General features: G+C 45.6%; 1 protein-coding gene across 1 annotated transcript in view; it reads right to left on the reverse strand.

Moving 5' to 3' along the window:
• The window catches only part of il16 (interleukin 16), a 124,973-nt gene that overhangs the window by 66,694 nt on the left and 31,672 nt on the right, over positions 1-26,607 (reverse strand). Inside the window, exons 8-11 of the mRNA XM_070858677.1 lie at positions 22,259-22,369; positions 13,849-13,963; positions 1,085-1,158; positions 758-983 (exon numbers count right to left, since the gene is read on the reverse strand). Of these exons, the coding sequence (XP_070714778.1) occupies positions 758-983; positions 1,085-1,158; positions 13,849-13,963; positions 22,259-22,369 (526 nt within the window). The remainder of the gene's footprint in view (positions 1-757; positions 984-1,084; positions 1,159-13,848; positions 13,964-22,258; positions 22,370-26,607) is intronic.

Here is a 26,607-nt window from a genome sequence, read left to right on the forward strand (position 1 = left end):
AACTGCCCCTCTGATAGAGCGGCACTCCCTCAGCACTGCCCTGGAGTGTCAACATAGATTTTGTACTCCAGTCCCTCGAGTGTGAATTGAAGCATTCTTCACCTTCTGACTCAGGTGAAGAATGCTACCAACTGAGCTAAGGCAAAACTATCCCCCCGGTGTCGAGCCAATGGGACGGCAGAGCTGATCTGTGGATTTAGAGATCTGGGTGCATATTTAGGGATATTTATGTCTATTTAAATAATTTGTGTGTATATTTAAAGGGGAAATCATGGTAATGATCATTTGACGGGAGCAGTAGTTCCAGAGTGGCTCGACCTTCTACTCATACCCGCCTCTTGGCAACATGAGTGTATTGTATAAATAACAGTTCACAAATTAGCGTTTGCAAACTAGAACAGAAATTAAATATGCGGGTTAAAAGGCCAAGCACAATTTTTAAGTCACATGCAGGCCAGACCAGGTAGGGGGCAGCGGATTCTCGTCCCTGAAGCCATCAGTGAACCATGACAACTGCTCGTCATGAAAAGAAGTTACCACCGACAGTGCACCGAACCATGGTAACTGCTTTTCATGACAAGCTAGCAGTTTTCATGGTCAATTTTTCAAGTGCCAGCCCAGGTTTACTGAATTCAGTTTCACAACTTGCCATAACCTCTTAGTCATTAATCCACTCGTCCACCATACAAAAACAACACTCAATTCTGGCCAGGTTTGCTTGGTTTATTATTTATTGCTGGAATGTTCTTTTGCTTACCTTTGTACAAAGTGACTTCCATAATGATTCTGTCGTTCGGATTTGGAGCCTTTTGCAGGAAGAGCACGTTATCCAGCTCCGAACTTGAGCTGCTTCCTGTGCTGATGTGAGGATTTGAGCTGATCGACCATGAGCGGCTCAGATACGCTGTTGATTGACCATGGGCGAGGCTGGGGCCCTGTAGACAAGTCCTGACTGTTAAGGTGAGCACACCTTTCCTCACTTGCTGCATTCCAAAACAAAATAAAAGCACATTGAAGGTTTGTCTTTTTTATTAATTTCTAATTAACACGCTAACATTTTACACTGTATAATGGACAGACTAACCTTAAATATGTGTATAGCTTCATCATGGGTTAATTCATTCATAGACACTCCATTCACCTCAAGTATTTCATCTCCTACATTGTGAAAGATTGACAGTATGAATATATCTATCTACACAAAAGTCTTGCATCTCGGTCACAGGTCAGGTGTCACATGCCAGAGGTCACAGGTCAAGATGCCACACTTCAAGGTGTCACAGGTCAAGATGCCACAGGTCACGCTTCAAGGTGTCACGCTTCAAGGTGTCAAGGCTTCAAGGGGTAGCATTGCTGGTTAAGGAGCAAATTAAGGCAATAGTTCGGAAGGACATTAGCTTGGATGATGTGGAATCTATATGGGTAGAGCTGCAGAATACCAAAGGGCAAAAAACGTTAGTGGGAGTTGTGTACAGACCTCCAAACAGTAGTAGTGATGTTGGGGAGGGCATCAAACATGAAATTAGGGGTGCGTGCAATAAAGGTGCAGCAGTTATAATGGGTGACTTTAATATGCACATAGATTGGGCTAACCAAACTGGAAGCAATACGGTGGAGGAGGATTTCCTGGAGTGCATAAGGGATGGTTTTTTAGACCAATATGTCGAGGAACCAACTAGGGGGGAGGCCATCTTAGACTGGGTGTTGTGTAATGAGAGAGGATTAATTAGCAATCTCATTGTGCGAGGCCCCTTGGGGAAGAGTGACCATAATATGGTGGAATTCTGCATTAGGATGGAGAATGAAACAGTTAATTCAGAGACCATGGTCCAGAACTTAAAGAAGGGTAACTTTGAAGGTATGAGGCGTGAATTGGCTAGGATAGATTGGCGAATGATACTGAAGGGGTTGACATTTAGAGACCGCATGGATGAACTACAACAATTGTACATTCCTGTCTGGCGTAAAAATAAAAAAGGAAAGGTGGCTCAACCGTGGCTATCAAGGGAAATCATGGATAGCATTAAAGCCAAGGAAGTGGCATACAAATTGGCCAGAAATAGCAGTGAACCCGGGGACTGGGAGAAATTTAGAACTCAGCAGATGAGGACAAAGGGTTTGATTAGGGCAGGGAAAATGGAGTACGAGAAGAAGCTTGCAGGAAACATTAAGATGGATTGCAAAAGTTTCTATAGATATGTAAAGAGAAAAAGGTTAGTAAAGACAAACGTAGGTCCCCTGCAGTCAGAATCAGGGGAAGTCATAACGGGGAACAAAGAAATGGCGGACCAATTGAACAAGTACTTTGGTTCGGTATTCACTGAGGAGGACACAAACAACCTTCCGGATATAAAAGGGGTCGGAGGGTCTAGTAAGGAGGAGGAACTGAGGGAAATCCTTATTAGTCGGGAAATTGTGTGGGGGAAATTGATGGGATTGAAGGCCGATAAATCCCCAGGGCCTGATGGACTGCATCCCAGAGTACTTAAGGAGGTGGCCTTGGAAATAGTGGATGCATTGACAGTCATTTTCCAACATTCCATTGACTCTGGATCAGTTCCTATGGAGTGGAGGGTAGCCAATGTAACCCCACTTTTTAAAAAAGGAGGGAGAGAGAAAACAGGGAATTATAGACCGGTCAGCCTGACATCGGTAGTGGGTAAAATGATGGAATCAATTATTAAGGATGTCATAGCAGTGCATTTGGAAAGAGGTAATATGATAGGTCCAAGTCAGCATGGATTTGTGAAAGGGAAATCATGCTTGACAAATCTTCTGGAATTTTTTGAGGATGTTTCCAGTAGAGTGGACAAGGGAGAACCAGTTGATGTGGTATATTTGGACTTTCAGAAGGCTTTCGACAAGGTCCCGCACAAGAGATTAATGTGCAAAGTTAAAGCACATGGGATTGGGGGTAGTGTGCTGACATGGATTGAGAACTGGTTGTCAGACAGGAAGCAAAGAGTAGGAGTAAATGGGGACTTTTCAGAATGGCAGGCAGTGACTAGTGGGGTACCGCAAGGTTCTGTGCTGGGGCCCCAGCTGTTTACACTGTACATTAATGATTTAGACGAGGGGATTAAGTGTAGTATCTCCAAATTTGCGGATGATACTAAGTTGGGTGGCAGTGTGAGCTGCGAGGAGGATGCTGTGAGGCTGCAGAGCGACTTGGATAGGTTAGGTGAGTGGGCAAATGCATGGCAGATGAAGTATAATGTGGATAAATGTGAGGTTATCCACTTTGGTGGTAAAAACAGAGAGACAGACTATTATCTGAATGGTGACAGATTAGGAAAAGGGGAGGTGCAAAGAGACCTGGGTGTCATGGTACATCAGTCATTGAAGGTTGGCATGCAGGTACAGCAGGCGGTTAAGAAAGCAAATGGCATGTTGGCCTTCATAGCGAGGGGATTTGAGTACAGGAGCAGGGAGGTGTTACTACAATTGTACAGGGCCTTGGTGAGGCCACACCTGGAGTATTGTGTACAGTTTTGGTCTCCTAACCTGAGGAAGCACATTCTTGCTATTGAGGGAGTGCAGCGAAGGTTCACCAGACTTATTCCCGGGATGGCGGGACTGACCTATCAAGAAAGACTGGATCAACTGGGCTTGTATTCACTGGAGTTCAGAAGAATGAGAGGGGACCTCGTAGAAACGTTTAAAATTCTGACGGGGTTAAACAGGTTAGATGCAGGAAGAATGTTCCCAATGTTGGGGAAGTCCAGAACCAGGGGACACAGTCTAAGGATAAGGGGGAAGCCATTTAGGACCGAGATGAGGAGGAATTTCTTCACCCAGAGAGTGGTGAACCTGTGGAATTCTCTACCACAGAAAGTTGTTGAGGCCAATTCACTAAATATATTCAAAAAGGAGTTAGATGAAGTCCTTACTACTAGGGGGATCAAGGGGTATGGTGAGAAAGCAGGAATGGGGTACTGAAGTTGCATGTTCAGCCATGAACTCATTGAATGGCGGTGCAGGCTAGAAGGGCCGAATGGCCTACTCCTGCACCTATTTTCTATGTTTCTATGTTTCTATGTGTCACGCTTCAAGGTGCCAAAAGTGTAAAGAAAAGAGAAAGAAAGCCATATGATCTTTGATTTGTTTGACCTGATCTCTCCCATTGCCAGGACCAATGCATTTAAGGCACCTGTCAATTTACAGAAATGTGCCTCATCAATTAGTTTGTGATTGACATCGAACGTGTCTATTGCCTGACCACTTCCTGTCCAATGGCCTTAAAGGAACAGGACCAGTTGAACACTGCCCACTAAGCATCTAAATATCATAACTATGCCCCCGACCCCACACTACTGAAATCTACAACAGTTTATTTCCCCACTGAATATTGGGGCTCATTTTCTTCTTCACCACTTGGGCAGTGAACTAGCAGAACGAATTACCCGTCCGTCATGGAACCCGCCTGATTTTCATTTCCTTTGATTTCTATGGAAATGAACATTTGGTGGGGTCTGTAATGAGCGGGTGATCTGAGTGAAGCTGAAAATTATCCTCAGTGAAAATTGGATAGTGACAAACTGTATTGTGTGTGATAAGTTGTGTGCATCTTAATGCGTGTTACAACCGAACAGTTATGTATGTTACCTGTTAATGAAATATCAAGAAGGTGGTTTATCAAACGGATTATACCTGGCTAAATGGAGCAGTAATTCCAGACCTATAACTTTTTCTCTCACACTTCCCCGAGCATATAAAACTATAAACCACACCACCCCTGTGAGTGGGCAAATTAACTTTCCTTGCTCAACCTTATTGTTCAATGTGACTGGCTCTCTCTGGACCCCGTAGGCTCTCATCTTCAAAGCAACAACAACTTGTATTATATAGCGCCTTTAATGTCGTAAAACATCCCAAGGCGTTTCACAGCAGTGTTATAAGACAAAACAGGTAAATTTGACACCGAGCCACATAAGAAGAAATTACAGCAGGTGACCAAAAGCTTGGTCAAAGAGGTAAGTTTTAAGGAGCGTCTTAAAGGTGGAGAGGCTTAGGCAGGGTGTTCCAGAGCTTGGGGCCTAGGCAACAGAAGGGACGGCCACCAATGATGGAGCGATTATAATCAGGGATGCTCAGGAGGGCAGAATTAGAGGAACGCAGAGATCTCAAGGGGTTGTGGGCTGAAGGAGATTAGAGAGATAGGGAGGGGTGAGGCCATGGAGGGATTTGTAAACAAGGACGAGAATTTTGAAATCAAGGCGTTGCTTAACCGGGAGCACAGGGGTGATAGGTGAGCGGGACTTGGTGCGAATTAGGACACGGGCTGCTGAGTTTTGGATGACCTCAAGTTTACTTCAGGAAGTTTATCTTCTCCATCTCCCTTTCAGCAGCCTTTTGGAGGCTGACAGAGCACGAGGTCAGCTGTCGCCTCTGTTCTCTCGCTGGATAGGTGGTTAGCAGGATCGCTGACCCTTCCCTCTCCAGGGGTTGGCCAGTAGAGCTGCCAATTAAACCAGGTACCACCCCCTCCTCCCAGATGAAGCACACCAGGAACTATCCCCTGCTGCTGTCGAAATGAATAGGTTTATCCTGTCACAGTGGGACTGAGTGGTGATAGGTCTTGTCCAACCGACACAAACACAATGGGCTGACTTGGCCTCCTTTTGTGCCGTATGACTCTATGAAATAGGCTTCCATTTTCCCAGCTGCTGCCAGGCAACATCCCGCACACCTGGCTTGGCTTGAATACATATCCCCCCCTGCATCCCCGCTTCCCCCCATTTCATTGTAAATCATATCAAGATTAGCTGATCACTTATTTCATTGCTGTTTGTGAGAGCTTGCTGTGCGCAAATTGTCTGCCACATTTTCCCTCGTTTAAACAGTGACACTTCAAAAATACTCTATTGGCTGAAGCAATTCCCCGACATCCTGAGGTTGTGAAAGGCGCTATAGAAATGCAAGTTATTTCTTTATATCATGAATGTCTTTTAAGACATCCTCAATCTCAAAGAGGAAACTGAACTACATGTTCTCTATGTTTGATACGTCCTTACTATACAGTATAAATGTACATGAGGCCCATGCTTGAGAGGAGGTCAGTCTGTGACCTGTCCTTTATTTCATAGCACTCAAGTGATGGAAGTGGGTGGAGCTTCCCCTTTTATATCTGAAGGGCTAGGTTAGGAGTGTCTCCCACAGGTTCACCACCTAGTGGTCATTGTTCTCACAGTGTACAACTTAGGTCAGATTATACATGGATTACAATGCTGGTTAAATACATGACATCATTACAGAGTAAAAACTTCCACATGATGTGTCTTCGAGGTGTCTTGTGTGATTGGCTCCTCTGTTTTAAGCCAGTGTCAGTGTATTTGCATCTTGAAGCTGCTAACATAATTGTCCATGGACACCAATGAGCACTCCCATGTATGGTTAACACAGGCTGTGGCTGGGGTGTGTTTACTTGTAAAAAGCAGAAGTGTTGCTTTTAAGGGGCCCACATGAATGCAAGGCCTTCTGGGTGCATCAAGTTCTCCACACTTTCGGCTAAGTCAATCAAAGTGAAAAGCACTAGAGACATGTGTGCACTCTGCACAGCAGTATTCGAACGTTTGCAGATTCCAGCAATGCAGTTTGCAGATTACAGCAATGCAGTTTGCAGATTTCATTTCTGCAGTTTGCAGATTTCAGCAATGCACAGTTTGCAGATTTCAGCAATGCAGTTTGCAGATTTCATTTCTGCAGTTTGCAGATTTCAGCAATGCACAGTTTGCAGATTTCAGCAATGCACAGTTTGCAGATCATACCCATTTGTCTCAATTTGTGCCATCAACTCATCTATTTTGTTACAAATGCTACGTGCATTTAGACAAAGTGCCTTTAAATTTTTTAACCCTTTTTTTTCCTGCTTGTTTCCTCTCTCCTTCAAACTCACTTTCTTTATTTTTGCTTTCTAATTCCAGCTTTTCTCCCCTCCCGACTGAATCTATTTTCAGGTTCCCATCCCCCTGCCAATCTAGTTTAAACCCCCTTTACAGCACTAGCAAACCTCCCTGCGAGGATATTGGTCTTGGCACAGTTTGCAGATTTCATTACTGCAGTTTGCAGATTACGGCAATGCAGTTTGCTGGGGGGAGAGGGTGAACAGCCAGAGATCATGGTCCACATCGGTACCAATGACATAGGTAGGAAGAGGGATGAGGTCCTGCAGGCAGAGTTTAGGGAGCTAGATTAAAAAGCAGGAAATCAAAAGGTAGTAATCTCCGGATTAGTCCCGGTGCCATGAGCTAGTGAGTACAGAAATAGAAGGATAGAGCAGATAAATACGTGGCTGGAGAGATGGTGCAGGAGGAAGGGCTTTAGTTTCCTGAGGCATTGGGACCGCTTCTGGGGGAGGTGGGACCTGTACAAGCCGGACGGGTTTCACCTCAACAGAGCAGGGACCAATATCCTCGCAGGGAGGTTTGCTAGTGCTGTTGAGGGGGTTTAAACTAGATTGGCAGGGGGATGGGAACCTGAAAATAGATTCAGTCGGGAGGGGAGAAAAGCTGGAATTAGAAAGCAAAAATAAAGAAAGTGAGTTTGAAGGAGAGAGGAAACAAGCAGGAAAAAAAAAGGGTTAAAAAATTTAAAGGCACTTTTGTCTAAATGCACGTAGCATTTGTAACAAAATAGATGAGTTGACGGCACAAATTGAGACAAATGGGTATGATCTGATTGCCATTACAGAGACGTGGTTACAAGGTGACCAGGACTGGGAATTAAATATTCAGGGGTATTTGACAATCCGGAAGGACAGACAGAAAGGAAAAGGAGGTGGGTAGCTCTGTTGATAAAGGATGGAATCACTGCAATAGTAAGAAACGATATTGGCTCAAATGATCAGGATGTCGAAACAGTTGGGTGAAGATAAGGAATAATAAGGAGGAAAAGTCACTGGTGGGCGTAGTCTATCGGCCCCCTAACAGTAGCAACTCTATTGGTCGGAGCATAAACCAGGAACTAGTGGAGGCTTGTAAAAAGGGAACAGCAATAATCATGGGTGATTTTAAACTCCATATTGATTGGACAAATCAAATTGGGTAGCCTTGAGGAAGAGTTCATCGAGTGCATAAGGGACAGGTTCCTTGAGCAGTATGTAACGGAACCAACCAGGGGGCAGGCTATCTTAGATCTAGTCCTGTGTAATGAGACAGGATTAATAAACAATCTCCTAGTAAAGGATCCCCTTGGAATGAATGATCATAGCATGATTGAATTTCAAATTCAGATGGAGGGTGAGAAAGTTGGATCTCTAACCAGCGTACTAAGCTTAAATAAAGGAGACTATGAAGGTATGAGGGCAGAGTTGGATAAAATGGACTGGGAAAATATATTAAAGTGTAGGGCGGTTGATGAACAGTGGTGTACATTTAGGGAGATATTTCACAACTCTCAAGAAAAATTTATTCCAGTGAGCAGGAAAGGGTGTAAGAGAAAAGAGAGCCATCCGTGTCTAACTAAAGAAATAAAGGACGGTATCAGATTAAAAACAAGGGCATACAAAGTGGCTAAAACTAGTGGGAGGACAGAAGATTGGGAGGCGTTTAAAAGCCAGCAAAGAATGACTAAAAAAATGATTAAGAAAGGGACGATAGACTATGAAAGTAAACTAGCACAAAATATAAAAACAGATAGCAAGAGTTTCTACAGGTATATAAAAAGGAAAAGAGTGGCTAGAGTAAATATTGGTCCCTTGGAGGACGAGACCGGGGAACTAATAATGGGGAACATGGAGATGGCAGAAACTCTGAACAAATATTTTGTATCAGTCTTTACGGTAGAGGACACGAACAATATCCCAACAGTGGATCGTCAAGGGGCTATAGGGTGGGGGGTGGGGGAGGAACTTAACACAATCACTAAGGAGGTGGTATTCAGTAAGATAATGGGACTAAAGGCAGATAAATCCCCTGGACCTGATGGCTTGCATCCTAGGGTCTTAAGAGAAATAGCAGCAGAGATTGTGGATGCATTGGTTGTAATTTACCAAAATTCCGTGGATTCTGGGGAGGTCCCAGCTGATTGGAAAACTGCAAATGTAACGCCCCTATTTAAAAAAGGAGGCAGACAAAGAGCAGGAAACTTTAGACCAGTTAGCCGAACATCTGTGTTTGGGAAAATGTTGGAGTCCATTATTAAAGCAGTAGCAAGACATTTTAGAAAAGCAAAATTTGGTCAGGCAGAGTCAGCATGGATTTATGTTTAACAAATTTGCTGGAATTCTTTGAGGATGTAACGAACAGGGTGGATAAAGGGAAATCAGTGGATGTTTTTTGGACTTCCAGAAGGCATTTGGCAAGGTGTGTTCTGATTGGCATTTTAGTTAAGTGCCCATTCCATCTCACTAAAAGTGCCTAATATAATAAATTACATCGGATATACAGCCCAACCAGTCCATGCTGGCATTTATGCTTCACTCGAGCCTCCTCCCATCTTTCCTCATCTAAATCTATCGGCATAACCCTCTATTCCCTTCTCCCTCATATACTTGTCCAGCCTCCCCTTAAATGCATCGATACTATTCACCTCAACCACTCCCTGTGGCAGCGAGTTCCACATTCTCACCACTCTCTGGGTAAAGAAGTTTCTTCTGAATTCCCCATTGGTTTCTTGGTGACTATCTTATATTGATGGCCTCTAGTTATGCTCTTCCCCACAAGTGGGAACACTCTCTGTGTCAACTCTGTTAAAACCTTGCATGATGTTCAAGACCGCTATTAGTTCAGCTCTCAGCCTTCTGTTTTCAAGAGAAAAGAGACCCAGCCTGTTCATCCTTTCCTGATAAGATAAAACCTCGCAGTTCTGCTACCATCCTTGTAAATCTTTTTTGCATTGCCTGCAGTGCCTGTATGTCCTTGTTATAATATGGTGACCAGAATTGTAGCAAGTATTCTAAGTGTGGTCCAACCAAGGTTTAGTACAAGTTTAGCTTAACTTCTCTACCTTTCAATTCTATCACACTAGTTTCAATCCTATTCCTCTTTCAAGAACAACTTGCATTTATATAACGCCTTTAATATAGGAAAACGTCCCAAGGCGTTCTACAGGAATGTAATCAGACAAAAAATGAACAGTGAGAGAAGGAGGTCGAAGAGCTCGGTCTTAAGGAGCATCTTAAATGAGCAGAGAGAGGTAAAGAGATGGAGAGGGGCAGAGGGTTAAGGAGGAGAATTCCAGAGCTCAGGATCTAAGCAGCTGAAGGCCAGGCACCAATGGTTGGGTGAAGGGAGTGGGGGTTGTGTAAGAGGAAAGAGGGGGAGAAACATAGAGTTCTTAGAGGATTGTCGGATTGGAATAGGTTGCACAGGTAGGGAGGGGTGAGGCCATGGAGGGGTTGGAACATGAGGATGACAGGTTTCATCTGATGGCTGATTAACGTCTGGCGTAATTAGTCAAAAAGAGGAACAAACATCTTCCCTGTGTGCGATCGAGGATACCTTCATGTTTTCGGGGCAGGGAAAGAAGCTACTGTATTGGGGTCTTTGAAGTCTAGCTGGAGAGACAGGAACAGGATGGGCACATTGAAGCCTGAAATCTATCAGTCATCTTGTGTTTATTAAAAGTAACACTTGGGCTACATTAATGGCGTCAGCTCAGGGGGTAGCATTCTCGTCGTTGAGCCAGAAGACTGTGGGTTCAAGTCCCACTCCAGAGACTTGAGCACAAAAAATCTAGGCTGATAATTCAGTGTAGTGCTGAAGGAGTGCTGCACTGTCAGAGGTGCAATCTTTCAGATGAGATGTTAAACCGAGGCCCTCTCAGGTGGACGTTAAAGATCCCATGGCACTATTTCGAAGAAGAGCAGGGGAGTTATCCCCAGTGTCCTGGCCAATATTGATCCCTCAATCAACATAACAAAAACAGACATTATCACATTGCTGTTTGTGAGAGCTTGCTGTGCACGAATTGGTTGTTGCGTTTCCCACATTACAACAACAAACTCTGTATAGACAGGGTTTGAACCTGGAAACGTCCTGCTCTGTTTAGCTCAGGTCCACACTGTACATTGCCTTTAGAAACAGAACTATCAGAGAGGGCCCAGATACAATCTGAAGAGTGTTGTAGGTTTAAACGGAAAACTAGACCAATTGGTCATCTCGAAAATGAAATCAAAAATTAGCGGTGTGTTTTTTTTAAATTGCAGTCTCAAAAACGTACATTCACATTTATCTCTTCTGATGCCACTGCACATTTAAGTCTAGCTTCACACAGATCCTCAAGATCATCACCTTCAGTCCAATGCACAAAGCCCAACTAAAGGTTATACAGCGGACATAGGCCACCCCACGCCCACGTCCCGTTGTACTTGGTAACTGCCGGAGGGGATGTGGCTGGAACAGGCCCCTCCTTCATATATATTCTGCACATGATCCCACATCTAGACTTTCTGGATTGCAGTCTGGGAGACTCGTGGCACCATGGGTCCAATGTCCCCTCTTCCTGCTACGCATACCACATGTCATGTACAGGAGTAATTTGAGACATGACGTGGTGAGTGTAGCGTGCTTGGGAGGAAAGAGGTGACTTTGGACAAATGGTTCCCAAAGCGCTTTACTACTGGGAGTTTCCTCCTGTCAATTCTGGATCTGTTGTTGATTAATTGATAGAGCTCGATTGCTATGATTAGTCAACAACTTCATTATCATTGTGTCATGTGACTACCAGGATGGTAGGAGGCAAACGAGAGAGACCTTGGTCTTTTATCGTCGAGCAATTCCCATGATCCTACGGATGGCATTGCAATCTCAGACGACCCAACTAAATTCTTGCTGCAATTGCCTGAGAAGGAAGGCCTCCTGTAATGAGCAGGTTAGCACAACCAATAGTTGCAAGAATTGGCATCCCATCTCTCTGCGATGAAGTGCAGACCTTCCCACCTCCAACATGCAGCTGAAGAACATGTGGGAACATAAGAACATAAGAATTAGGAACAGGAGTAGGCCATCTAGCCCCTCGAGCCTGCTCCGCCATTCAACAAGATCATGGCTGATCTGGCCGTGGACTCAGCTCCACTTACCCGCCCGCTCCCCGTAATCCTTAATTCCCTTATTGGTTACAAATCTATCTATCTGTAATTTGAATACATTCAATGAGCTAGCCTCAACTGCTTCCTTGGGCAGAGAATTCCACAAGTTCACAACCCTCTGGGAGAAGAAATTCCTTCTCAACTCGGTTTTAAATTGGCTCCCCCATATTTTGAGGCTGTGCCCCCTAGTTCTAGTCTCCCCGACCAGTGGAAACAACCTCTCTGCCTCTATCTTGTATATCTCTTTCATTATTTTAAATGTTTCTATAAGATCACCCCTCATCCTTCTGAACTCCAACGAGTAAAGACCAGTCTACTCAATCTATTATCATAAGGTAACCCTCTCATCTCTGGAATCAGCCTAGTGAATCGTCTCTGTACCCCCTCCAAAGCTAGTATATCCTTCCTTAAGTAAGGTGACCAAAACTGCACGCAGTACTCCAGGTGCAGCCTCACCAATACCCTGTACAGTTGCAGCAGGACCTCCCTGCTTTTGTACTCCATCCCTCTCGCAATGAAGGCCAACATTCCATTCGCCTTCCTGATTACCTGCTGCACCTGCAAACTAACTTTTTGGGATTCATGCACAAGGGCCCCCAGGTCCCTCTGCACCGCAGCATGTTGTAATTTCTCCCCATTCAAATAATATTCCCTTTTACTGTTTTTTTTTCCCCAAGGTGGATGACCTCACATGCTGGTCTGAGATATGCTGGTCGGAATGAGGGGTGTTCAGCCTTGTCTGGAAATGCCAAGTAGTCTGGGACCTCTTCTTGGGAGCTCAACTATCGCCACCCCCAGCGCAGCACAACTCCCCACCCACTGACCTTGGTGAGCAAACATCCCAACAGGTATGATCACAGGGCTTTCCCCACCAACCCCCATTCCCCGATCCCAGGAATAACTACTTCCCCACAAACCGAACCAGCTGCCCCACCCTCCTGACCCACAATGCTCCCAGTCAGGTTCAGTCGCGATGTTTCACTGTGAGCACCGTGCGATCATCACGTACAATTAGTTACCAACTCTGCTTGGCCATATTCCTGGAGGTGCCTCCCTCCGCCCCGTCCCGCCCCCACGCTCCTGCCATTGGTCGCCCGACATGTCCATTCTCGCGGTGCCCTGCCTTCTCAAACCAATCGGAAAGCGAATAGACTCTTCATTACCCGACTGGACGATTCTTGACTTTCAGTCATGCAGCCTTTTGTCCCCATCTCCAATATTCTGAGACCAATTTTTATATCTAGTAAACAAAAGCATTCAAAGAAAGTTTTTTTAATAGCACCAGGGTTGCTCACAGCAGTGTCCTGACAATTGGTCTTTAACCGCTGGAAACTCCATGGTAATCCTGGAGGGTTGGCAACCCGTGATACAATGGCTCTATAGAACTGATACATAAATGTGCTCTTCAGTGTACTACGGCCGAATGAAAACACAAGATCATAAGAAACAGGAGCAGGAGTAGGCCATTTGGCCCCTCGAGCCTGCTCTGCCATTCAATAAGATCATGGCTAATCTGATCTTGGCCTCAACTCCACTTCCCTGCCCACTCCCCATAACCCTTGACTCCCTTATGGTTCAAAAATCTATCTATCTCCACGTCAAATATATTCAATGACCCAGCGTCCACAGCTCTCAGGGGTAGAGAATTCCAAAGATTCACGACCCTCAGAGAAGAAATTCCTCCGTTTTAAATGGGCGGCCCCTTATTCTGAAAATGAAATGCTTTAATTAGCCGATCGGTTTCCAATAACGTTCTTTGTTACAGCGCACGCGAGAAAACCACGGGAACAAGCCCAGCCGTTACTCCTGGGTTTACGTACCTTCCTTCAGCCTGCCATTGGCAGCAGCTGCCCCTTCTGGGTATATTGTCTTCACAAAGATTCCCATCGGTCCGTAGACACTGTCTCTTCCTCCGACCACACTAAAGCCCAGTCCCTGGAAGAACGATAGTGATCACATTCCTCAGTTAGACAGCAGACCGTGTGCAGAAATTAGAAATAATATTAGCATTCTTCCAGCACCTTGTCACATTCAAATGTCTCAGAGCAGGTCACACGATAAATTGTTTTGAAGTGCATTTGTTATGTGGTTAGAAATTGGACCTCATTACATTTGTTTTACTGGCGTAAAACAGACGCAATAAGGACCAATTTGGCGGACCAATGCCCTACACCCAAAGGACACCTGAAAAACGTCCGATCCAAAATTGGCTGTCCAAAACAGGCTATTGGTTGTCTGCCTAAAACAGGCATTAGGCCCCTAGCCAATGTGATCGGCCCCCTTGGGGGAAACTGGGCTGCCCCGATTAGAGCAGGTGTCGGGCCTGCTCTCGGGTTATCCAGGTGTGGATATGGCCCTGGAGGTCAGTACATTTTATTTTAATTCATGTGGAGTGAGAAAGAGCTGGAATACTCCCCCTGACTCCACGGCACGCCCGATGGGCACAATTAACCCCCCCCCACTTGCCCGCTGTCCTCCCCCCTCTTCCCGGCACTCCATGGAGGGCCACCGGCGGCAAGGCAAGTGGCCCGTAGTTCACACTCAGAGATGGGCGGAGCTGCCTGTGGAGGTGCGACAGGCTGAGTCAAATTGCTGAATGGAGACCTGAGGCCCAATCTCGGGCCGGGCCTCGTGTCTCCAGCTGGAGTGCGGGCTCATTGTGCAGCGCCGATCCTAGGCCGAAAAACAGGCCCAGATCAATTTATACCCCAGATGAGCAGAGTCTGGGTTTATACTATTCCGGCGGTGGCAGGAGCAGTAGTGTTACTCCCCTGGCGACGGCGGCTCTTTTCCTTTAGTAAGGCTGATGCGTACCTAGCAACGGGCGTCTGCGCATGCACAGAGTTTTTCCCGTGATTCCGGGGTGAAAGGTCAACCTGCGCATGCGCAGAGGAGAGGAGACACAGAAGAGAGAGGGAGAAGTTTGGAGAGAGAGAGAGAGAGAGAGAGAGAGACAGAGAATGCATTTTGAGCAGCAAGATACAAAAATATAAAATATAAAATAAAGTATAATGCTAAAAATAATGAGATATATATATATATATATATAAAATTTATAAACTATATAAATACATTATATATATAATGCAAGAAGAGATGAGATGGAGGTAGAGAGAGAGTTGGGTGGGAGGAGGAGGAGGGCCGTGTGGTTCTCGGAAGAGGCGCAGGAATGGCTGGTGCATGAGGTGGAGGCTCGTTGGGAACAATTGACCCGGGGTGGGCGCGGACAACCCGGACCCATCGTCTATCAGAGAATGTGCGAGAGATCGCGGAGGCGGTGTCGTCTGCCGAGCCCGTCATGTGGGGGACAAGCCAGTGCCGCAAGCGGTGGAACGATAACTGGGTCGGCGAGAGTAAGTAATAACTTTTATCATGCACTGACTAATTACTCTTAATGTAGTGCTGTGTTTTATTATGTTGTAAAGCTTGGTGTCACGCATTATTTCCCATCATCGATCTCATTGCGTTGGTCTTCTGTACTTTGATGTGTTCATCATGCAGCATTTGCGTCCTAATGATACATAAATGGTCCACTCATGGAGGAAAGGACTGGGGATGGTTAATGGGGGATGTCTAACTATCTATGTGTTCCGTAATGGTAGCTGTGAAATTAGTTTACACGTAGCTTTCGTCACCTTAGCAGAAAGAATTAGCTGGCAACAGGGCGGAGCTCTGTAGAACGGGTGGAGGTCGGCCGCAGACGGTCGAACTGTCGGACCTGGTGGAACCGCTGCAGCCCTGACAGGCGTCTGTGATCGCACCGCTACGCGTGTTGGTGCTAAACTGGTGCTCGGGGCGGGCAAGTCCTGCATAATCCCCGGGCTGTGCTGCGGTCATGGAATTCAATGTTATGTCAATATAACGTAGAATGTAATGTAATGCTGGGAACACAAAATGTTGTTAGTTCTGACATGAACTTTTGGCTGATCACACTGCAAGGAAAGCAACAGACTGTTTGGGACTTCACGTTTTTGTTATATCATGCAGTTTCCGTCTACACTGCTTAAGAGGAGAACACAAAAAAGGACATAGACATGCTGTGAGTGGGCAAATATTTGGCAGATGGATTATAATGTTGGAAAGTTTGTGGTCATGCACTTTGGCAGAAAAAAATCAAAGAGCAACTTATTATTCACATGGAGAAAGATTGCAAAGTGCTGCAGTACAGCGGGACCTGGGGGTACTTGTGCATGAAACACAAAAGGTTAATATGCAGGTACAGCAAGTGATTAGGAAGGCCAATGGAATCTTGGCCTTTATTGCAAAGGGGATGTAGTATAAAAGCAGGGAAGTCTTGCTACAGTTGGACGGGGTATTGGTGAGGCCACACCTGGAATACTGCGTGCAGTTTTGGTTTCCATATTTATGAAAGGATATACTTGCTTTGGAGGCAGTTCAAAGAAGGTTCACAAGGTTGATTCCAGAGATGAGGGGTTTGACTTATGAGGAACGATTGAGTAGGTTGGGCCTCTACTCATTGGAGTTCAGAAGAATGAGAGGTGATCTTATCGAAGCGTATAAGATTATGAGAGGGCTTGACAAGGTGGATGCAGAGAGGATGTTTCCACTGATGGGGGAGACTAGAACTAGAGGGCATGATCTTAGAATAAGGGGCCACCCATTTAAAACAGAGATGAGGAGAAATTTCTTCTCTCAGAGGGTTGTGGATCTGTGGAATTTGCTGCCTCAGAGAGCTGTGGAAGCTGGGACATTGAATAAATTTAACACAGAAATAGACAGTTTCTTAAACAATAAGGGAATAAGGGGTTATGGGGAGCGGGCGGGGAAGTGGACCTGAGTCCATGATCAGATCAGCCATGATCGTATTAAATGGCGGAGCAGGCTCGAGGGGCCGTATGGCCTACTCCTGCTCCTATTTCTTATTTCTTATGTTCTTATGATAGTTTCATGTAATGATTCTCGGTAATATATGATGCAGCAGTGTTGCTCCTCTGCATAAGTCTGCGCAACGTGAAATGTACTCATGTCACCTCTGACCCCTCCCCTGCCGTTAACCATTATGATGTTTTACATTTGCACAGGAGGAGAATCAGCAACAACCTGCACCCATCGCCTCTCCCATGAGAGCTGCAGGAGAGGACTTAGCTGAGGAGGGGAGGTGGAAGAGGGGGATAGACATAGAAACATAGAAAATAGGTGCAGGAGCAGGCCATTCAGCCCTTCTAGCCTGCACCGCCATTCAATGAGTTCATGGCTGAACATGAAACTTCAGTACCCCCTTCCTGCTTTCTCGCCATAACCCTTGATCCCCCGAGTAGTAAGGACTTCATCTAACTCCCTTTTGAATATATTTAGTGAATTGGCCTCAACTACTTTCGGTGGTAGAGAATTCCACAGGTTCACCACTCTCTGAGTGAAGAAGTTTCTCCTCATCTCGGTCCTAAATGGCTTACCCCTTATCCTCAGACTGTGACCCCTGGTTCTGGACTTCCCCAACATTGGGAACATTCTTTCTGCATCTAACCTGTCTAAACCCGTCAGAATTTTAAACGTTTCTATGAGGTCCCCTCTCATTCTTCTGAACTCCAGTGAATACAAGCCCAGTTGATCCAATCTTTCTTGATAGGTCAGTCCCGCCATCCCGGGAATCAGTCTGGTGAACCTTCGCTGCACTCCCTCAATAGCAAGAATGTCCTTCCTCAAGTTAGGAGACCAAAACTGTACACAATACTCCAGGTGTGGCCTCACCAAGGCCCTGTACAACTGTAGCAACACCTCCCTGCCCCTGTATTCAAATCCCGTCGCTATGAAGGCCAACATGCCATTTGCTTTCTTAACCGCCTGCTGTACCTGCATGCTAACCTTCAATGACTGATGTACCATGACACCCAGGTCTCGTTGCACCTTCCCTTTTCCTAATCTGTCACCATTCAGATAATAGTCTGTCTCTCTGTTTTTACCACCAAAGTGGATAACCTCACATTTATCCACATTATACTTCATCTGCCATGCATTTGCCCACTCACCTAACCTATCCAAGTCACTCTGCAGCCTAATAGCATCCTCCTCGCAGCTCACACTGCCACCCAACTTAGTATCATCCGCAAATTTGGAGATACTGCATTTAATCCCCTCGTCTAAATCATTAATGTACAATGTAAACAGCTGGGGCCCCAGCACAGAACCTTGCGGCACTCCACTAGTCACTGCCTGCCATTCTGAAAAGTACCCGTTTACTCCTACTCTTTGCTTCCTGTCTGACAACCAGTTCTCAATCCACATCAGCACACTACCCCCAATCCCATGTGCTTTAACTTTGCACATTAATCTCTTGTGTGGGACCTTGTCGAAAGCCTTCTGAAAGTCCAAATATACCACATCAACTGGTTCTCCTTTGTCCACTTTACTGGAAACATCCTCAAAAAATTCCAGAAGATTTGTCAAGCATGATTTCCCTTTCACAAATCCATGCTGACTTGGACCTATCATGTCACCATTTTCCAGATGCACTGCTATGACATCCTTAATAATTGATTCCATCATTTTACCCACTACTGAGGTCAGGCTGACCGGTCTATAATTCCCTGTTTTCTCTCTCCCTCCTTTTTTAAAAAGTGAGGTTACATTGGCTACCCTCCACTCGATAGGAACTGATCCAGAGTCAATGGAATGTTGGAAAATGACTGTCAATGCATCCGCTATTTCCAAGGCCACCTCCTTAAGTACTCTAGGATGCAGTCCATCAGGCCCTGGGGATTTATCGGTCTTCAATCCCATCAATTTCCCCAACACAATTTCCCGACTAATAAAGATTTCCCTCAGTTCCCCCTCCTTACTAGACCCTCTGACCCCTTTTATATCCGGAAGGTTGTTTGTATCCTCCTTAGTGAATACCGAACCAAAGTACTTGTTCAATTGGTCTGCCATTTCTTTGTTCCCCGTTATGACTTCCCCTGATTCTGACTGCAGGGGACCTACGTTTGTCTTCACCAACCTTTTTCTCTTTACATACCTATAGAAACTTTTGCAATCCGCCTTAATGTTCCCTGCAAGCTTCTTCTCGTACTCCATTTTCCCTGCCCTAATCAAACCCTTTGTCCTCCTCTGCTGAGTTCTAAATTTCTCCCAGTCCCCAGGTTCGCTGCTATTTCTGGCCAATTTGTATGCCACTTCCTTGGCTTTAATACTATCCCTGATTTCCCTAGATAGCCACGGTTGAGCCACCTTCCCTTTTTTATTTTTACGCCAGACAGGAATGTACAATTGTTGTAATTCATCCATGCGGTCTCTAAATGTCTGCCATTGCCCATCCACAGTCAACCCCCTAAGTATCATTCGCCAATCTATCCTAGCCAATTCACGCCTCATACCTTCAAAGTTACCCTTCTTTAAGTTCTGGACCATGGTCTCTGAAATTACTGTTTCATTCTCCATCCTAATGCAGAATTCCACCATATTATGGTCACTCTTCCCCAAGGGGCCTCGCACAATGAGATTGCTAATTAAACCTCTCTCATTACACAACACCCAGTCTAAGATGGCCTCCCCCCGAGTTGGTTCCTCAACATATTGGTCTAGAAAACCATCCGTTATGCACTCCAGGAAATCCTCCTCCACCGTATTGCTTCCAGTTTGGCTAGCCCAATCTATGTGCATATTAAAGTCACCCATTATAACTGCTACACCTTTATTGCATGCACCCCTAATTTCCTGTTTGATGCCCTCCCCAACATCCCTATTACTGTTTGGAGGTCTGTACACAACTCCTACTAACGTTTTTTGCCCTTTGGTGTTCTGCAGCTCTACCCATATAGATTCCACATCATCCAAGCTAATGTCTTTCCTAACTATTGCATTAATCTCCTCTTTAACCAGCAATGCTACCCCACCTCCTTTTCCTTTTATTCTATCCTTCCTGAATGTTGAATACCCCTGAATGTTGAATTCCCAGCCCTGATCATCCTGGAGCCACGTCTCCGTAATCCCAATCACATCATATTTGTTAACATCTATTTGCACAATTAATTCATCCACCTTATTGCGGATACTCCTTGCATTAAGACACAAAGCCTTCAGGCTTGTTTTATTAACACCCTTTGTCCTTTTAGAATTTTGCTGTACAGTGGCCCTTTTTGTTCTTTGCCTTGGGTTTCTCTGCCCTCCACTTTTCCTCATCTCCTTTCTGTCTTTTGCTTTTGTCTCCTTTTTGTTTCCCTCTGTCTCCCTGCATTGGTTCCCATCCCCCTGCCATATTAGTTTAAATCCTCCCCAACAGCACTAGCAAACACTCCCCCTAGGACATTGGTTCCGGTCCTGCCCAGGTGCAGACCGTCCGGTTTGTACTGGTCCCACCTCCCCCAGAACCGGTCCCAATGCCCCAGGAATTTGAATCCCTCCCTGCTGCACCACTGCTCAAGCCACGTATTCATCTGCGCTATCCTGCGATTCCTACTCTGACTATCACGTGGCACTGGTAGCAATCCCGAGATTACTACTTTTGAGGTCCTACTTTTTAATTTAGCTCCTAGCTCCTTAAATTCGTTTCGTAGGACCTCATCCCTTTTTTTACCTATGTCGTTGGTACCAATGTGCACCACGACAACTGGCTGTTCTCCCTCCCATTTCAGAATGTCCTGCACCCGCTCCGAGACATCCTTGACCCTTGCACCAGGGAGGCAACATACCATCCTGGAGTCTCGGTTGCGGCCGCAGAAATGCCTATCTATTCCCCTCACAATTGAATCCCCTATCACTATCGCTCTCCCACTCTTTTTCTTGCCCTCCTGTGCAGCAGAGCCAGCCACGGTGCCATGAACTTGGCTGCTGCTGCCCTCCCCTGATGAGTCATTCCCCTCAACAGTACCCAAAGCGGTGTATCTGTTTTGCAGGGGGATGACCACAGGGGACCCCTGCACTACTTTCCTTGCACTACTCTTCCTGCTGGTCTTCCATTCCCTCGCTGGCTGTGGACCCTTTCCCTGCGGTAAGACCAACTCACTACACGTGATACTCACGTCATTCTCAGCATCGTGGATGCTCCAGAGTAAATCCACCCTCAGCTCCAACTCCGCAACGCGGACCGTCAGGAGCTGGAGGCGGACACACTTCCCGCACACGTAGTCGTCAGGGACACCGGAAGTGTCCCTGAGTTCCCACATGGTACAGGAGGAGCATAACACCCGACCGAGCTCTCCTGCCATGTCTTAACCCTTAGATACACTTAAACTGGTAATAACAATGTTAAAAGTTACTGACTAATATAAGAAGAAAAAGAAAAACTACTCACCAATCACCAGCCAATCCCTTACCCCCTAGGCTGTGACGTCACCTTTGTATCTTTGCCTTCTCCCTGTAGCTGCACCGGTACGCCTCTCGCCGACCCCGGACTCGTGCTGCTCCGAGCTCCCGCCTCCTCGACTGACTGCTCGAACTGCCTGACTCCCGCTGGCCTTTATAGGCCTCTCGCCGACCCCGGACTCGCGCTGCTCCGAGCTCCCGCCTCCTCGACTGACTGCTCGAACTGCTCGACTCCCGCTGGCCTTTATAGGCCTCTCGCCGACCCCGGACTCGCAACAAGACAACACTCCTCAAACTTTTGTGCCGGTGGTGGTGGAGGAGGGGGTGGGAGCTGCCGGGTTTTGAAGGGCCCTCTCTAGCTGCGGCCACTGGTTCCTTGTTGGAATCCAACTTTCCTGGATTCCGGTCCGAGGAAGCGGGACCAAGCGGCGTACACCGACCCCCATGATGAATCCGCAGCGGCTGATCCGGCAAGGCGGAAACGTTATACGATAGGTAGGTGCTAACCTGGACATGGTGGGACTGTCTAGGGCAAGCATTGATGTGCGTCGAGAGCTCCTCCATGCCATTGCTGGGTTGTCTGCCAACATCGGCGCTTTAGCAGCACACCAATCGGAGGACATGGCGGAGCTGATGAGGGAGAATAACCAGTCCGTCAATGCAATGCGGCAATCGATGGTCCTGGGATATGGCACTGCACCCCAATGTGTCATATCGCCAATGGCAACAGCAGCCCAGCTTCTCCAGACCCCACACATAGCCCTGCCATTGTCGCCCTTGGTAGATGTGGGCGGGCGGTTTCGTTCAACGCCAGCGAAAATTGACTGCCGAAATTACCGCTGCCGATATTTGGGTGCCAGACGGGTGGTAAATGGATGGAAAGGAATGGAAATTCCAGCCCAACTTTAGGATTTTCATACGTTGCTTCTATTCATTTCCTTACTGAGACAAATAACAGAAAGCAAGTCTTACCTTTCCTCGACCTTTCATCAGAACAATGTTTGAAATGACTGAGGGCGACGCACTGCAGCACGAGTGGAGTAAATGAGCAGAACTCAAAGATCGAACGGGTCTTGTGATCGTCTGCTGCAAACAAACAAAAATCACAGAGAAAATCCCATTGGTAATAAATAACAAGCAGCCCTGAAACCTCGAGAATAACTCTGTCGCATAATTTTAATCGACAATTAATAAGAAAGCACTCTGATGGACAGCTGATGAAGAAATTAGAGTAACTTTGTCATTTTTTTCCCTGTTTGTAAATAACTCATGGAGTACAAGAACATAAGAAATAGGAGCAGGAGTAGGCCATTCAGCCCCTCGAGCCTGCTCCGCCATTCATTAAGATCCTGGCTGATCCGATCATGGGTTCAGCTCCATTTCCCTGCCCGCTGCCCATAACCCTTTATTCCCTTATCTCTCAAAAATCTGTCTATCACCGCCTTAAAAATATTCAATGACCCAGCCTCCACAGCTCTCTGGGGCAAAGAATTCCACAGATTTACAACCTTCTGACAGAAGAAATTCCTCCTCATCTCAGTTTTAAATGGGCGGCCCCTTATTCTGAGACTATGTCCCCTAGCTTTAGTTTCCCCCGTGAGTGGGGATATCCTCTCTGCATCCACCTTGTCAAGCTCCCTCATTATCTTATATATTTCGATAAGATCACCTCTCATTCTTCTGAACTCCAATGTGTATAGGCCCAACCTACTCAACCTATCTTCATAAGTCAACCCCCTCATCTCCGGAATCAACCTAGTGAACCTTCTCTGAACAGCATCCAATGCAAGTATATCCTTCCTTAAATAAGGAGACCAAAACTGTACGCGGTACTCTAGGTGCGGCCTCACCAATTCCCTATACAGTTGTATCAGGAGGTCTCTGCTTTTATACTCTATCCCCCTTGCAATAAAGGCCAACATTCCATTTGTCTTGCTGATCACTTGCTGTGCCTACATACTAACTTTTTGTGTTTCATGCACAAGGACCCCTAGGTCCCTTTGTACTGTAACACTTTGTAATTTTTCTCCATTTAAATTATAATTTGCTTTTCAATTTTTACTGCCAAAGTAGATAACCTCACAGTTTCCTACATTATACTTCATCTGCCAAATTTTTGACCGCTCACTTAGCCTGTCTATATCCCTTTGCAGATTTTTTGTGTCCTCCTCACAATTTGCTTTCCCACCCATCTTTGTATCATCAGCAAACTTAGCTACATTACACTCGGTCCCTTCATCTAAGTCATTAATATAGATTGTAAATAGTTGAGGGCCCAGCACTGATCCCTGTGGCACCTCACTAGTCACTGTTTGCCAACTGGAAAATTACCCATTTATTCCGACTCTCTGTTTTCTGTTCATTAGCCAATCCTCTATCCATGCTAATATATTACCCCCAACCCCGTGAACTTTTATCTTGTGCAATAACCTTTTATGTGGCACCTTATCGCGTGCCTTCTGGAAATCCAAATACGCCACATCCACTGGTTCACCCTTATCCACCCTGCTCGTTACATCCTCAAAGAACTCCAGCAAATTTGTCAAACATGATTTCCCTTTCATAAAACCATGCTGACTCTGCTCGATTTAATTATGCTTTTCCAAATGTCCCGCTACTGCTTCCTTAATAATGGACTCCAGCATTTTCCCAATGACAGATGTTAGGCTAACTGGTCTATAGTTTCCTGCTTTCTGTCAGCCTCCTTTTTTAAATAGGGGTGTTAAATTTGCGGTTTTCCAATCCGCTGGGACCTCCCCAGAATCCAGGGAATTTTGGTAGATTACAACCAATGCATCCAGTATCTCTGCAGCCTCTTTTAAGACCCTAGGATGCAAGCCATCAGGTCCAGGGGACTTGTCCGCCTTTAATCCCATTATTTTACCAAGTACTACTACTTTAGTGACAGTGATTGTATTTAGTTCCTCCCTCCCTATAGCCACTTGATTATCCACTATTGGGATGTTTTTAGTGTCTTCTACCGTGAAGACCGATACAAAATATTTGTTCAAAGTCTCTGTCATTTCCCTGTTCTTCATTATTAATTCTCCAGTCTCATCCTCTAGGGGACCAACATTTACTTTAGCCACTCTTCCTTTTTATGTACCTGTACAAACTCTTACTATCTGTTTTTATATTTCGTGCTAGTTTACTTTCATAATCTATCTTCCCTCTCGATTATTCTTTTAATCGTTCTTTGCTGGCTTTTAAAAGTTTACCAGTCCTCTGGCCTCCCACTAGTCTTGGCCACATTGTATGCCCTTGTTTTCAATTGGATACCATCCCTTATTTCCTTAGTTAGCCACGGATTGTTATCCCTTCTCTTAGTCTTTCCTTCTCATTGGGATATATTTTTGTTGCAGGTTATCAAATATCTCCTTAAATGTCTGCCACTGCTCATCAACCGTCCCATACTTGAATCTATTTTCCCAGTCCACTTTAGCCAACTCTGCCTTCATACCTTTGTAGTCTCCTTTATTTAAGCTTTGAGATCTACCTTTCTCACCCTCCAACTCAATTTTAAATTCAACCATGTTACGGCCACTCATTCCTAGAGGATCCTTTACTACGAGATTGCTTATTAATCCTGTCTCATTACACAGTACCAGATCTAAGGTATAAAAGTAGGGAAGTCCTGCTCCAACTGTACATGGCGTTGGTGAGACCGCATCTGGAGTACTGCATACAGTTATGGTCTCCTTATTTAAGGAGGGATATACTTGCATTGGAGGCTAAGTGAGTGGGCAAAAATTTGGCAGATGGAGTATAATGTTGGAAAGTGTGATGTCATGCACTTTGGCAGAAAAAAAATCAAAGAGCAAGTTATTATTTAAATGGAGAAAGATTGCAAAGTGCTGCAATACAGCGGGACCTGGGGGTACTTGTGCATGAAACACAGAAAGATAGTATGCAGGTACAGCAAGTGATCAGGAAGGCCAATGGAATTTTGGCCTTTACAGCAAAGGGGATGGAGTATAAAAGCAGGGAAATCTTGTTACAGCTGTACAGGGTATTGGTGAGGTCACACCTGAAATATTGCGTGCAGTTTTCGTTTCCATATTTACGAAAGGATATGCTTGCTTTGGAGGCAGTTCAGAGAAGGTTCACTAGGTTGATTCCGGGGATGAAGGGGTTGTCTTATGAAGAAAGTTAGAGCAGGTTGGGCCTCTACTCATTGGAGTTTAGAAGAATGAGAGGTGATCTTATTGAAATGTATAAGATTCTGAGAGGGCTCGACAGGGTAGATGCAGAGAGAATGTTTCCCCTCGTGGGGGAATCTAGAACTAGGGAGCATAGTTTCAGAATAAGGGGTCGCCCATTTAAAATGGAAATGAGGAGGAATTTATTTTCTCAGAGGGTTGTAAATCTTTGGAATTCTCTGCCTCAGAGAGCTGTAGAGAATTTAAGACAGAAATAGAGTTTCTTAAATCGGTAAGGGGATAAGGGGTTATGGTGAGCGGGCGGGGAAATAGAGCTGAGTCCATGATCAGATCAGCCATGATCTTATTGAATGGCGGAGCAGGCTCGAGGGGCCGTATGGCCTACTCCTGTTACTATTTCTTATGTTCTTATGTTCTTATGAGGTTGATTCCTGAGATGAAGGGGTTGTCTTATGAAGAAAGTTAGAGCAGGTTGGGCCTCTACTCATTGGAGTTTAGAAGAATGAGAGGTGATCTTATTGAAATGTATAAGATTCTGAGAGGGCTCGACAGGGTAGATGCAGAGAGAATGTTTCCCCTCGTGGGGGAATCTAGAACTAGGGAGCATAGTTTCAGAATAAGGGGTCGCCCATTTAAAATGGAAATGAGGAGGAATTTATTTTCTCAGAGGGTTGTAAATCTTTGGAATTCTCTACCACGGAGAGCTGTGGAGGTTGGGTCGTTGAATATATTTAAGGCGGAGATAGACAGATTTTTGAACAATAAAAGAGTCGAGGGTTATGGGGATTGGGCGGGGAAGTGGAGTTGAGGCCAAGATCAGATCAGCCATGATCTTATTGAATGACGGAGCAGGCTCGAGGGGCCGAATGGCCAGCTCCTGTTCCTTGTTCTGTTCTTATGTTCTTATGACCTATTTCCCTGAGCAGAGGGGTCAACAACCATAGGGCATAGATTTAAAATAATTGGGGGGAGGTTTAGAGGGGATTTAAAGAGAAATGTCTTCACCCAGAGAGTGGTGGGGGTCTAGAACTCACTGCCTGAAAGGGTGATAGAGGCAGAAACCCTCACCACATTTAGAAAGTATTTGGATGTGCACTTAAAGTGCCGTAACCTACAGGGCTACGGACCGAAAGCTGGAAAGTGGGATTAGGCCGGATAACT

The sequence above is a fragment of the Pristiophorus japonicus genome, chromosome 17 (assembly GCF_044704955.1).
Source record: "Pristiophorus japonicus isolate sPriJap1 chromosome 17, sPriJap1.hap1, whole genome shotgun sequence".
In the NCBI taxonomy this organism is placed as follows: Eukaryota; Metazoa; Chordata; class Chondrichthyes; family Pristiophoridae; genus Pristiophorus; species Pristiophorus japonicus.